Source organism: Carlito syrichta, unplaced genomic scaffold, assembly GCF_000164805.1.
Source record: "Carlito syrichta isolate Samal-C Ts95f unplaced genomic scaffold, Tarsius_syrichta-2.0.1 Scaffold310675, whole genome shotgun sequence".
Lineage (NCBI taxonomy): Eukaryota > Metazoa > Chordata > Mammalia > Primates > Tarsiidae > Carlito > Carlito syrichta.
In genome coordinates this window covers 499942-514425 of record NW_007254771.1, presented here as the reverse complement: position 1 = coordinate 514425, position 14484 = coordinate 499942, and the positions used below count along the sequence as shown (strand labels likewise).

Genomic DNA, 14484 nt, shown 5'->3' with positions numbered 1-14484 from the left:
GCCACTGCACTCCAGTCTGGGTGACAGAGTGAGGCTCCAACTCAAAAAAAAAAAAAGACTAAAAAAGAAAGTTTAAAAGATTCCTATTCTATTTTGCCACTTTTTCAATGTGTGATCTTGTTAACAATTCCAGAGGCCACCGAAAACTGCTCAATCAAAGTTGGTAAAGCTAGGGATGTGGGCATTTCTAACAGACCTTTCTGGAGGCTTTGATGTTCAGTGGTATAGAGAGATGATGCTTACCTTGTGTTTTGTCATGATTTCCAGAACATACAACCTTCCTTAGTCTTTTGCATCAGTATTTATGGATCATGGACTCTAGGCCAGGCACAATGCTGAGAACTGGGAATGTAAAGGATAAGGCGGACCAGAGAGATAGAGGCAGCTCTGTGGGCAGTGTGTAGTTGGTTTGTGATTTGTTGTGTTTGAGACTGAGTCTTGCTCTGTCACCCAGACTGCAGTTCAGTGGTGCTCTCACTGTAATCTGAAACTCTTGGGCTCAAGCTATGTTCCTGCCTCAGCCTCCTGAGTTGCTAGGACTATAGGCATACACCCCTCTGCCTGGCTTATTTATTTATTTATCTTTGGTAGAGAGATGGGGTCTTGCTATGTTGCCCAGATAGGTTTCAAACTCCTGACCTTGAGTGACCCTTTCTCTTCAGCCTCCCAAAGCACTGGGATTACAGGTGTGAGCCACCATGCCTGGCCTGCAGTTGGTTATGATGACATTTAACACACTCGTTCTATTCACCTGTTGTGTTTCTTTGTTCTCCTTTAGGATTATGAAGAAGCTGTGCTCTTGCTATTAGAAGGCACTGCCTGGGAAGAGGCTCTAAGGCTGGTAAGAGAATTTTTAAAATTCTTTGTATGTTGGGGGTTAAGCAGAGAGAGCGAGCAAGGGATTCTAGAACTGCAGGAATCCTTTGCCTTCTGAGATTAGTGAAATTAAGTAAGTAGAAATAGTTCAGGTTCCCAGCCTAAGGATAAGTATTATTTTAAAGATCATTTGCAACATTTATCCTTGATAATGTTTCCGTTTGAATTAGACTTCTAAATGTAAAATATTACTGTTTTTTACTGAAATGAGTTTAGTTCCTTTGGCTGCCTTGTAAGAGACCTGCTTCTTAGGAAAATATCGTGGTCACCTCTGAAAGTGGTTCATATCTTTCTAAGACTCTTACCCTTCCAGTGGCTAGAAGTTTCCCTACCTAAAATTACTGTATTTTTTTTCTAGGTATACAAATATAACAGACTGGATATTATAGAAACCAACGTAAAGCCTTCGATTCTAGAAGGTGAGGGTTACATTTTAGATGGAAATCCTCATTTTGAAGTTTAGAGAAGGGTAAGGGAGAGAGATGGAGAGTTTCCTTCTTCTATTGTATTTTTAAATAATATGTTTTATAGACTCAAGCAAAATTACCCACTGGGTATAATATTTAATTCTCATCAGAAATTTTAAACACTCTAAACTATTAAATGTTAACACATAAAAGACCTGAATGTTAGAAATCTGTGATAAAACATTATTAAGAATCTTTGTATTTGGGAATAGTTGGTAAACTTGAATATGAATTATATTAGATACTAGTATTATATTAGATACTAGTATTTCCAGCATTTAATACTTGTGTTGTGATTATGTAAGATAACATCCTATTTATCTTGAGATAAATGCTGACTATTTGGGAATGAAGGTTCAAAATATGCAACTTACTTTCAAAGGTTTCACAAAAGTAATAGTGTGTGAGCACTCACGTGCAGAGAAATAGAAAGCCAAAAATATGGCAAATTTAACAGTTGGTAAATCTGGGTGGTAGTGTGTGTGTGTGTGTTCATTGAGCTATTACAATTTTTATGTAGATTTGGAATTTTCCAGAATACTAAAAAAATAAAAAACACCTTTGCAAATGAAGTTATGGTTCCTAGAGAGCATATGAAAAGGACCAGTTCTAGAGTACTTAGATGGTCACGGTGACCTCTTAAAAGCAAAGTAGAGAAAGACATCAGTTTGACTAACAGGGATCTTAGGAAGTGAGGGTTGATTTTAAGCTCTGCCTTTTTAAGCAAGTCTGCCCTGTAAGTAATGTCTGACCTTTCTGACTTTTACATTTATTCACAGTCTTACTTTGTCTGCTCCCCTTTCCTCTATCCCAAGTACAACTGTTGTTGGGGTACTTTTTGTATCATTCACTTTAGGTACCCCTAACTAGATACAGAAAGCATCATTTCTGGCTTTATAACAGTGTATCTAGCCAGTTCTTATTTGGATTTTTACCAGTAATGAGAACCTAGAAAATGCTGATAATCCAGCTGTATAGGCCTAATATCTGTGAAAAACATATGTCCTTGGATAGTAGCATTTTGTTTTTGAAAAAATATATATTCTATGAGTGTCATTTTTCTCTTGTTTATTTTCCTGTTAGACAGTAATTTTTAAAAATCATTAGATACATTTATTCCACACCCATGGGCATTTTGATGGGCGTTTAGTCAGAAACATCTAAGTAACTTTCCTCTTATTTGTGTTAACAGCCTCCTGTGCACCCCTTTTATTTGCCAGTCCTCTCTTGGGTTAGATATCAAGTCTTTGTTCAGATGATTTTACAAGATTAGTGGTAGATAGTATTCTGAGATGATACTGATGCACTCCAAGATCTGGAATCTCAGTCTTTAGTTGATTAATGCTCAATAAGGGGGAAAAGGCTTGCTTGGAAGATCTAGTAACCTCTTTGTTTTTGTTGAATTCTAATCCTCCCTCATCACCCCAACCTTTTAGTTTTCTCTTTGCCTAAATGTCACACTCAAATTATTTTCTTTTATTTAAGATTGGAAAATATAGTTTAGAAAGTAAATTAGGAAGAGAGAAGAGAGAGGAGATATTCACCTCTACAAGGGAAGGGACCAAGGCTAGGAAAACATGGTGATCATAGCTCAAAGAGCCACATGGACGCACCGAGTTTAACAAAGCAATGACAAATGGCTGCTTCAGGTTGAATTACTTTCAAATTATTTTCTATTCCTCATCCCCAGCCCAGAAAAATTACATGGCATTTCTAGACTCTCAGACAGCCACATTCAGTCGCCACAAGAAACGTTTGTTGGTAGTTCGAGAGCTCAAAGAGCAAGCACAGCTGGTGAATCTGAGTGAGTGTTGGCATGAATACTATTGATGCTTACAGGGGAATGCAGAGTATGTAACATACACATTGTCTAAGCTGCTTGGTGTTCCTCCTGCAATTTGGTTACTGTGTCATGGGGGGAGTCAGACCTCTGTGAAACCCCTTAGGGGCCGTGTATGTTTGTGTTTGTTTGTTGGGGAAGGACTTGGGGACAGGACCAAGCATGAATGGGATGTCTGTCAGACATTCCCACCCACCTTCAGCCAACCAGAGTAGCTGTGTTTTACAAAATGAGTTTCCTTGTTACTAAAAAAGAAATAAAGAAAAAAAAAGTTTGGTAGACAACTGACTTATAGTAATAACTGTATTTAATATTATCTCTCTCTTTTTTTTTTTTTTTTGCATCAGTGTTTCACTCTGTTGCCCAGGCTGAAGTGCAGTTGCATGATCACGGCCACTGCAGCCTTGTTCTGCTGGGCTCAGGCAATCCTTCTGCCTCAGCCTTTCAAGTAGCTAAAACCACAGGTGCATGCCCACCATGCCCTGCTAATTTTTTGATATTGTAGAAATGAGTTATTGCCAAGTTGCCAGGACTGATCTCGAACCCCTGGGCTCAGCAATCCTCTTGCCTCTGCCTCCCAAAGTGCTGGGATTACAGGTGTGAGCCATATGTCATTCATTTTGATGTTAACTTAGTAATAATTTAGTAATAATCCATCCTTTGATAGCCCTGGCTGACTCTAATTTGTTTACATCACTGAAGGTAAACCCACATTAGCAGGCAACGTTTTCACCTGCATCTGTTGCTTCTTTTCTAGATAATGAGGTGCCCCATGGTCAAGAGTCAGACCTCTTCTCTGAAACTAGCAGTGTTGTGAGTGGCAGTGAGATGAGTGGCAAATACTCCCACAGTAACTCCAGGATATCAGCGTACGTATCAGATTTATTTAGCAAATTGACTATGCCCTGGGCTTATGGAGAAAGTAGAAGCAAATAGGTTGGGTTTCTACTAGGACGATGTAGTGAGAGTGGGAAGGATGTTCTTCAACATGTGAGAGTTGTGTAAGGACTTTCCCAGCATATCTAAAGATTAGAGTTGATGTTAAAATGTTTTCTTCTGCAGCTTTGTGGCCTGTATGTTTGCCCATTGCCTGTGAGGCACTTGTACTGGACACTCAATTTACTCATTGAGCAAATGTTAAGTGACTATAACATGTAGGCAATGAAAAGGTGAAAAAGAAAGATTATGAAGAAAAAAGATTCCAAGCTTCTTCAGTTCAAAATCAGGAGTGGAAGAGATAACATGTCATCACACATTTACCCAGTTATGTATTGCTTTAACACCCATCACCATTTTCCCCCAAATACAGTCTGTAGATTCTTTAGTTTTTCCAGAAGGTCTGTGGCCAACAGGTACAGTCTTTTTAGTCTCGTCAGCACAGGAAAAGCTCCCTTTTAAACATTTCTCTAATTTCTTTCTTTTTTTTTTTTTTTTTTGAGTTGGAGTCTCACTCTGTTGCCCAGACTGGTGTGCAGTGTCCGCTCCCGGCCACCGCAGCCTTGACCTGCTGGGCTCCGGCGATCCTTCCGCCTCAGTCTTCCAAGTAGCCGGAATTACAGGCATGTGCTACCACGCCTGGCTGATTTTTTGATTTATTGTAGAGATGAGATCTCGCTGTCCAGGCGGGTCTCGAACCCGCAGGCTCAGGCAATCCACTCACCTCAGCCTCCCAAAGGTGCGGGATTACAGGCTGAGCCACTGAGCCCGGCTCATTTCTCTAATTTCTAACAGGAGATCATCCAAGAATCGCCGAAAAGCAGAACGGAAGAAGCACAGCCTCAAAGAAGGGAGTCCTCTGGAGGATCTGGCCCTTTTGGAGGCACTGAATGAAGTGGTACAGAACACTGAAAAACTGAAAGGTAGATTGACAGTACTGATGATACTTTTTGATCACAAAAACTAGTAAATAGGCAGCACAGTCGGGCAGGGCTCAGATAATTAAGATACAATTTTCCTAGTTTGAGGAAAGGTAAAAACGTTGAACAGGTGGGGTCATTTCAGCACTCATTCCTGAAACAGCCATTTTCAGCTGGTAACTAAGTAGCCTTCCTCCTCTTGGCATCCACCTAACTGTACTGTGAAAGATTAGCATGGAAGCCAGGAGAAAGAATTGTGGGACCCTGCTTCCTGCTTGGGCCCCAGTGTGTTTTTCTTTTTCTACTAGATGTGTTAAATTACTTCAGCATTTGGGAAGAAAATAATGGAGAAAGCACCTGTAGTGTAATATTAGAACTTTTTTGCTTATAAGAGAAACTATGGTGTAATTCTGTCAGTGGAGTTGAGGACAAAACTTACTACTTTCTCAAATGTCTTCTTTCTAGATGAAGTATACCATATTTTAAAGGTACTCTTTCTCTTTGAGTTTGATGAGCAAGGAAGGGAATTACAGAAGACCTTTGAAGACACCCTGCAGCTGATAGAAAAGTCACTTCCAGAAATTTGGACTCTAACCTACCAGCAAAATTCAGCCACACCTGTAAGTCTTCTCAAAAATAGTGTACATTTTTAAACCATTTTTCACAGAGTATTACATTCACATAGTCCCTTAAGAGTCAAAGCAAAAAACTTTTCTATTCAAACATAATACGCCATAGTTAAATGATCTTAATTTCTGTTTAAGCTGTCAGTATGATTTTATATTTGCCTATACAGTGACTAGTACATCTTGTTGTAGGTTAAGTGGGCTGTTATTTCTTCTGGATGAAGCAGCTGTCATGGAGAAGATGAGAAAGTCAGGTGGTTGCCCCAGCCTTCAGTGAGGTTGAGATAGGGGAGGGGGAAGTTAGACTCGGAGTCAGCCTCTCACCTCCCAGTTCAGAACCTGTAGACAGGATCAGTCGTTAAAGGGACCCCAGACCATTGCTTTTCCTTTGTTTTATGGAAAATTTGACTTATCACTTCTGTATGGTTATCACAAACTTTGCTAATTGTTTAAGGCTTTTTGCTCCATCAAGAATTCTAATGTATTATCATCTGTTTATTTTTTATACCTCTGCTCACTCTCTTATACATCATCTATTTTTTTTTGAGTTGGAGTCTCACTCTGTCGCCCAGACTGGAGTGCAGTGGCTGCTCCCAGCCACCTCAGCCTCGACCTGCTGGGCTCCGGCGATCCTTCCGCCTCAGCCTTCCGAGTAGCCAGAATTACAGGCATGCGCTACCACGCCTGGCTGATTATTTGATTTATTGTAGGGATGAGGTCTTGCCTGCCCAGGCGAGTCTCGAATCCACGGGCTCAGACAATCCACTCACTTCAGCCTCCCAGAGGCGCGGGATTACAGGCTGAGCCACCGAGCCTGGCTACATCATCTATTTTTAAAGGTTTTGATTTGGATCCAGAAAGGCTGGTATATCAGTCAGGGTCCAGTAAGGAAAATAACCACAACTCTTATTTTCTCACAGAGGATTTAGCAGATGGATTGGTTAAATAAGTATTGGAGGAGTAAAAAGCAAAAGGGGAATACAGAAAAGGACACTGAGTAACTATAGGAAGCAGCTTCTCCCCTTCTGGCTGAGAGAACCAAAGGAAGAGTTTAGAATTATTAGATTTCGAAGCCAGGAGGGTGGGACCTTGCAGAGCTGGTCCCTGAACCTCTGAGAAGGCGGTACCAGCCAGCTTGTCCTGATATTTCTGAGGTGGCATGGTGAAGCTGGTTCTAAGTATATAGAAATACATGGAAGCTGAGAGGACACCTGCTGCTGAGGGAAAAGCAAACAAACCAAGGAGCAAATCCTCTCTTCCTCCTTTAGCCTTGCACTTTCCCTCTGCTGTCCCCTGTTGAGAACATAACAGGGAACCCCCTGACAAAGAGGAATGCCCTTTCAGGTCCCAGCTCCAGTGTCACAAGCAGTGTATAGATTGATGGGTTTGGAGCTAAGAGATTAGGAATCAGCTCCCTAGTTAGAAACACATACATTTACTGGGTCTTGATTTCCTCAGTGGGTATAGCAGTGGGGATAGTACTTCCCCTCTGTGCTTCACTGGAACGTTTTGAATGTTAAATAAAAGAATGGGTGTAAAAGCACTTTACAAATCATAGAAATAAAGCAACTAAGAATAGGACCCCTACAGATTAGTGAATGTACTATAATGGGTATTGCCTAGAAGAAATGTATCAGCTTCAAAACGACTAGTTTTGAATAATTTATAAAGCCACTGCTATCCCTTCTACTCTCCTATCTTGATCACGTTAACTTCTAAGACATCAACTCTGTGAATACTTTAGGGAAAAAAACCCAGGAAAATTGTGGTTTTGTTTTGATTGGTGAATTATGGTAATGGTATTTGCAGGAAGCCATACATCACCTGGAAGTGCTGTGATCAGATGGCACTGCTTCAGATACCATACTTCTAAGGGACTGCACTAACCAGTGGACCTGGCATGTACCCAGAAGCTCACTGCAGGCTTGAAATTCCTATGAAGTCTTGTATTTTACCGTGAGCACGTGCACAGAGTTTACATTCTGCTCCAAATTATGCACATATTTGCATTTGGTTTAATATAAGAATGTTTGTTTCCCACAACTCTGAGTATAATTGATACTCTGAATATTCTATAGCCTCTTGTACTATTTCCTCTCCCCTTGGGGAATGGTTTGCTCATTCAGGAAGGGCCAGGCATATATATCATTGTAGAGTTCCTGTTCTTCCCCCACTCCCCGCCCTATCATTATATCATACATATCTTCCCCCACTCCCCGCCCTATCATTACCTTGTTCTGGAAGAAAGGAGATTTAAAGGTCTGAGTTGAAACTAGAAAGGCTAGCAAATTGAAATCACATAGGGAAAGAGAATTACTGTATTTGATACCATATCAGTATAAATGACAGGCTGTTTACTGCTGGTAGAGAGTTGGCGTTTGGTGTTCACAGTCATCAGAAGTACAAGATAATCTTTGCTGATACAATCTACCTTCTCCTTAGGTTCTAGGTCCAAATTCTACTGCGAATAGTATCATGGCTTCTTATCAACAACAGAAGACTTTGGTTCCTGTTCTTGGTTAGTATTTTTTTCCTATAAATTATTAAGTAGAAGGATTATCTTTCCATGAATATTGAGAAAAGTTAGCGGTATTAGGCGAGACTGGGTATTGACTACAATGTTTCCTTAGTACTAAGACTGCATCTTTAGTAATGCTTTTGATGGTGAGGGCACAGCGGGGGATATTGAACATGACCATTATATGTGTAAATTAAAAAATTTTTTTTACTAGCAATGGCATACACTTGTTCATACAGACAAATCACATTACGGTTTCAGTCTAAATAGTCTACATTTACACATATATTTGCAAGATTCTTCTGAAGCATCATTTTTGGCTGTTAGCAGTTATGCATTGCATATTGGGGCATTTTCTTAATCCCTGCTTCTGAATGGGACCTTTTTATCATGTTTAGAATTGACAGTATAATTTGAAGGCACATCCAAAGAATATTTGCATTTTATCTATTTAGTTATACCTAAAATGTTTTGTTTGTTTGTTGGGAGGAGATGATTCTCAATTAGCTTATATATATATATATATATATATATATATATCCCTAAAAGTTAAAAGCCCTAAAGACTTTCTTTTGAAATTTGATTAGAAACATTTGACAGATAACTTGGCATCTTGATTTGCCCTTCAGGTAGGTCAGTCAAGCATACTGACTTCTCTTAGCTTTGAAAAAATAAATGGCAGTTTGTACTGCTGTTATTTGCATTTTCTCACAGGCGACCAACAACATTCCAATTTTTTTTTAAGTGCTGCACTACAATAACAGCATTTTGATGATATTTGAAGTAACCTGTGGGGATTCAGATTAAGTTTACAGATTATGTTGTTACCAGTAACGAACAGCTTCCTTCCATGCCAGCTAAACTCTTCCATTCAGACAGTAATCACTATCTGTAACTCCTCTTCTTTCTGAAGTCTGGCAGGATTCTTTTGATATCAGTTTCAACATATACACTTATTTATGAGATGCTAAAAATTCATTTTAGACCTGAGGCTAATTGGTAATTGTTTATTTTGTACTGTTCTCTAATCTAGTTGTGATTTCTGCCCCATTATCCTCACTTCTGACCTGATGCTGACCTTCAGGTCAGGTCGAGTCCCACCATTTCCTGGAATATTCTAGATCCCACATCAATGAACTCTTTCATTTTCTAGCTGAACCTTAAAGACACCATATAATACTTGAGGGTGCCTCATTATGTGAGTGTTTATTACCATTATCCTTGTGGCTACCTGGTTGTATAGGAAAAAGAATGTTCTCATAATCAAAAGTTGGCATAGACTGGGTACAATGGCTCACACTTGTAATCCCAGCATTTTGGGAAGCCAAGGCAAGAGAATTGCTTGAGCACAGGAGTTTGAGACCAGCCTGGGCAACACAGTGAGATCTTGCCTTAAAAAAATTAAATTTTTTAAAAAGTTGGCATTAGTGAACTAACTACAAAATTAATCCTACTTAAATATTCCTCAGCTGCTACTCCTCACCTAACAGTAGTTAAGTATATTCACGCATCCCCATGAGTGAGTGATTGATGGGTCATTTTTCTCTGATTGTTTTGTGCTTTGACACAATGCAATATCATACAGATCAGTTGCAAAGATGTAGTATTTCATAATATGGATCAAAGTGATACTGGAAAAGTGCTTGAATGACAATCGAGTTGACTTTCTGACAGTTGATAACCAAGTAAATACTTCAAATGATTTGACTATCAAAGGATGAAGAGAGGTCCTTGGAAGACTTGAAAAGCTCTCAGGATAGAAATGACTCCTTTTGTGTGTTGTGAAATTCCAACAGGGGCTGGGTGTGGTGGCTCACACCTGTAGTCCTAGCGCTTTGGGAGGCCAAGGCAGAGGGCTTGCTTGAGCCCAGGAGGTTGAGGTAGAAAATTGCTTGAGCCCAGGAGATCAGGGCTGCAGCGAGCTGTGATCATGCCACTGCTCTTAATCATCCTGGGCAATAGAGTGAAACCCCTAACACACACAAAAAAAAAAATAAAGGAAAATAAAAACCCTTATGATGATCCCCTTCCACTTAATAAATAGTAAATATATTTTCTCGTATGATGTTCTTAAAATTGTATTTTCTCTAGCTTACTTTATTTCTAAAAAATTATATAATATGCATAACTTAAAAAACATGAGTTCATCGACTGTTTAGCTGATCAGAAGTAGGTATATAACCTTTGGTCCCCCTGAAACTTGGGAGGTCAAAACTTATACAAGGGTTTCAGACTGAGTGGGGGAGTCGGCACCCCAACCCCACTTTGTTCAAGAGTCATCTGTAACTTTTAATGTCTGTCTGGTTTCCATGTACATTCACATGGAAACTTAATTATCTGCTGGCCGCTCCCAGCCACTGCAGCCTCAACCTGCTGGGCTCTGACGATCCTTTGCCTCAGCCTTCCAAGCAGCTGGAACTACAGGCACGCCACCACGGCCGGCTAATTTTTTGATTTATTGTAGAGATGAGATCTCGCCAACTTGCCCAGGTGGGTCTTGAACCCGTGGGCTCAGGCAATCCACTCACCTCAGCTTTCCAAAGCACGGGATTACAGGCTGAACCACCGAGCCCAGCTACTTTTTTTTTTTAAGCAATGGTTTGGTTAATGTATTTGTAGAATTTTTTTTATCATGAAGAAATTTCTGTTCTTTAACTTTACTTACTGAAGACATGCTACTACATTTTTTTTTTTTTACTCTTTAAAAGTTGAGGTAAATTTTACATGTAGAGGAATGCACAGATCCTAGGTGTACAACTTGATGAATTTTAATAAATGCATCCAGTCATCTAACTGCCACCACCACCGCTTTCCAGTTGAAAAATAGAACATTCTCCACTTTGAACCACTCAGTGAGCATGCCTGAAGTTGAAATGCGGTCCCTCCTCTTAGGGCCGGGCCTCCAGGCTGTGTCATATTTGCCCTAACCTGGAGGTTGTAAGGGGAACAGACAAGACACATTAGCTCTGGATCTGATGTTCTTCTTGTAGCTGCAAAACCCAGTCTTCTATTTTGTTGAGCTTAAGAGTTTCTGTCTCAGCTCCCACCAACCAGAGTGAGCCTGTCACAATTTCCCTGCCTTTTTCTCTTTTAGATGCTGAGCTTTTCATACCACCAAAGATCAACAGAAGAACCCAGTGGAGACTGAACTTGCTCGAGTGACTGACCACAGTTAGGAGGGCTCTGATGGAGGAGGAGGCTGTTTTCTACTTGTTCCTAGTTGTCATTCCACTCTTGCTCTTTGAGGGCTGGCTGTGGAAAAATGAGAGGATGATTTGCCTTGGCATTGCCAAGAACTGCTGTGTGCACCAGACCTCAGCAGACATCAGGCAATTTTATGTTTTGTGGAAACATCCTAATCATAAGCAAATGTAAAACTTTAACCAGTAAACATCATTTTGTGAGAAGTATTCTCTTCTTTGTGCTATTTGAGAGCATATTTATGGTCATCGTGAGATTGGGTTTTTTCCCCAGCTACAGGTCTGATTCATATTTGGACCTTGGACAAGTCACAGTTGATTTGTGCCTCAGCTTTTCATCTGTTAATTGGGAATAATGTTTTGTGGTTTCTACCTCAAAAGTGTGAAGACAAGTAAAATAATGTTTCTAAACATTATGTTGCTGAAGGAGAGGATTATATATGTAACAACAATGGCTACTAGTGCTACATTTGGTCAGATGTAATCATTTGAATGGCTTCCTTTCACCTTAAACTAAAGCAGAATAAAAAGTATTCTTTGAAATTCTGAGCCTTCCTTTGCTAACAGCTGTTGTTTTGTAACATCTTACCAGGTCGTGCGCTTTCAGTTATAAGTGTACTGAGGCTCCTGTAGTTACATTGTCCATAGGAACAGTTTTACTGCTTGTGTGTTTTCTGCTAGAGAATTCACAGTGTTAGAGCTGGAACAGTTGAGACTGTCTAAATAGGATCATGTACCTTTGGTGTGGGTGGGCAGTGTGTACTATATGGCATGAGCGGTTATAGATTATTTTCTGTTCTCCAAATACTGCTTCATTTAACTGAAATATTTTTGTCATTGTCTAATGCATTTCGTTTGTGTTTCTATATCATGCTTAACTGACCTGTTTCATTCTGTTTCTCTAAAGAACTTTGTTGTTTTCTTTGGAAGAAATGAGACTTTTTTCTCTTTAAAGGTGAGTCTAGAAAAAACCCCAGCTCATTCTGATAAGTTATGTGGCCAGTCCTTCCCTGTCTGTCATATTTATAGTAACTGGGTGAGGATGAACATCTTAGGAGTTGGATAACTATAAATATTGAAGAGGCTGTAGACAAGACAAGGCTAATCTGGTGACATCTGGCAATGCTGAAGGCCTGCTCTTGCTTCTTGTGTCCTCTGCTCCCTAAGCCCTTGGCTGTGCCTTTGTGCCCACAGTGGGCTGCTTCACCATTATTACCCTTATTGACTTTAAAGTCCCAGGAACTTTAAGAACAACAGATGTCTTCCTGCCACAAAGGAAAGAACAAGGCAATGGACCATGTGTCCACCCATCTTAGTGTCCTTGGACAAAGTCACTCAATTTTGCTGAGCCTTCCAGCCTTTTGTGCCCATCAGGCCAATAGGCACTTAATGGCACTTTGAAGTTTTGGGTCATATCATTCTTGGTGTGGTGTGGGGATGCTGACCTGTGCATTGTAGGATATTTAACAATTTCCTTGGCCTCTACCCACTGGATGCCAGTAGTACGCATTCCCACCCCTATTATGATAAATCAAAGATATCTTTAGATTCTGCCAAATGCCTCCTGGGGATCAGAATTTCCCCACGTTGAGAACTGCTGAGCAAGATAACTTCCAAATACCGTTTGGGAGGGGAGGAGGATTCTCTTTTTCTACTAGAGCAATTCTGAGGATCAAGTGAGAGAATTTGAAAAAGTGCTTTGAAAAAGACTGTTCCATTGCTCAGCCTTATATTGGTTTGGTTTTTTTTTTTTTTTTAATCTTAAATGAACATTTAGGTTTGAGAAGGCCTGGAGACTCCCACTCTCCAGAACCATCTCCCACTCATCCTCTTCACCCTTCCTCTTGCCTTTTGGGATATTCTTGATTTGAGGTTCACAGACCCCTAAGGGTCTGAAGATAGATATATACTTCTAAGTGATTAGTTTCCTCTAATCCTTTGTGTTATGCATTTTAAAACATTATTCTAAGAAGAGGTTTATAGGTTACCACCCTGCCAAAGGTTAAGAACTAACCAAACTCCAACGTGCCCATTAGTGTATGATCAGGGAGTGTTGACAGTAGAGTGGTTTGGGCAGAAACTGAGTTGAAGATGATGTGTCTCTGTCTCAGGTCAGTGGCCCAGCTCCTCGCAGATTGACACTCCAGTGAAAGGCTTCATCATCCTTGCCGAACTATTGGGACCTCAGATGCCCTTCTGCGCCATCTGCTGGTGCCAGCCAGATATGCTAACTCACCAGACCTGGATTCTGGGTCAGGCACTTGGGGCCTTTCAAGACTGTCTAGGAAAACCTGGAGGCTGTGAGTGTGGCTCTGTAGGGCTTCTCCCTGGAGTTAGTGGAGATGCCAGCCCTCTTCTGAATGCTGCATGTGTGCCTTTGAGTGCCTGTTTAGTTAAGGACAGTAGTAAGAGACTTTGGGCCTTCTGTGTGAGAGGTAGACATCGAAGGTTACTGGCTAGTTATTGTGAGCACCTTCAGGAGACCAGATACTGGTATTTAGGTGTTTGTGTCTGAGTTTTATACTGCTGTGTGAGGTAGGCATTTGTATTCCATTTTATAGGTAAGCAAACAGACCCACAGCTAGTGCTGGTAAAATAAAGCTCAACGCCCATGCCTTTCCCACCGTTCTATACTGCCTACTAGGGTGTTCAGATGCTAGGCTTTAGAGATGGGGCAGAGAATGTATTGGGGGCTGTTCTAGGGAATCTCCAGTTTAGAGTGCTCCAAGTACAAACTCCCCCTGCAGGAATGCCATAGAACCCGCTAGGTCCTGAATGTTCCTTTGGGCCCCTTGTTTGGGTTGGGATGACCAGCATAGGGGCAGCCTCTATCCTGAGCCCACCCCAAACTCCAGCTGTATGCCGTACAGGCTGATAGAGAATCCAGTCTGTTGGGAGCTGCTTTTTGAAGTACCTGGAGAATGACCATGGCTTCCATCCTTGACCTCAATGCTGATAACCCAAACTAAGTCTTACCCCAGTTGTTAAGAAGAGGAAATATGTATGGCACTCATTCTCTGAAGAGTTGCCCCTTAAGACATGTATGCACACCCTGCGCATAATATGCTAGGCTTCATCAGCCAGTCACTATGATGGCTTAA

General features: G+C 40.7%; 1 protein-coding gene across 1 annotated transcript; it reads left to right on the top strand.

The window, feature by feature from the left end:
• Positions 1 to 778: 778 nt before the first annotated feature.
• On the top strand, positions 779 to 11926 carry LOC103270904 (elongator complex protein 1-like; the record flags this gene model as incomplete). Its single annotated transcript, XM_008068405.1, has 8 exons — positions 779 to 841; positions 1235 to 1295; positions 3034 to 3147; positions 3941 to 4052; positions 4915 to 5042; positions 5505 to 5659; positions 8108 to 8183; positions 11278 to 11926. Coding segments are annotated over 8 exons (777 nt in total), but the record flags the coding sequence as incomplete, so codon positions are not given.
• Positions 11927 to 14484: the final 2558 nt, after the last annotated feature.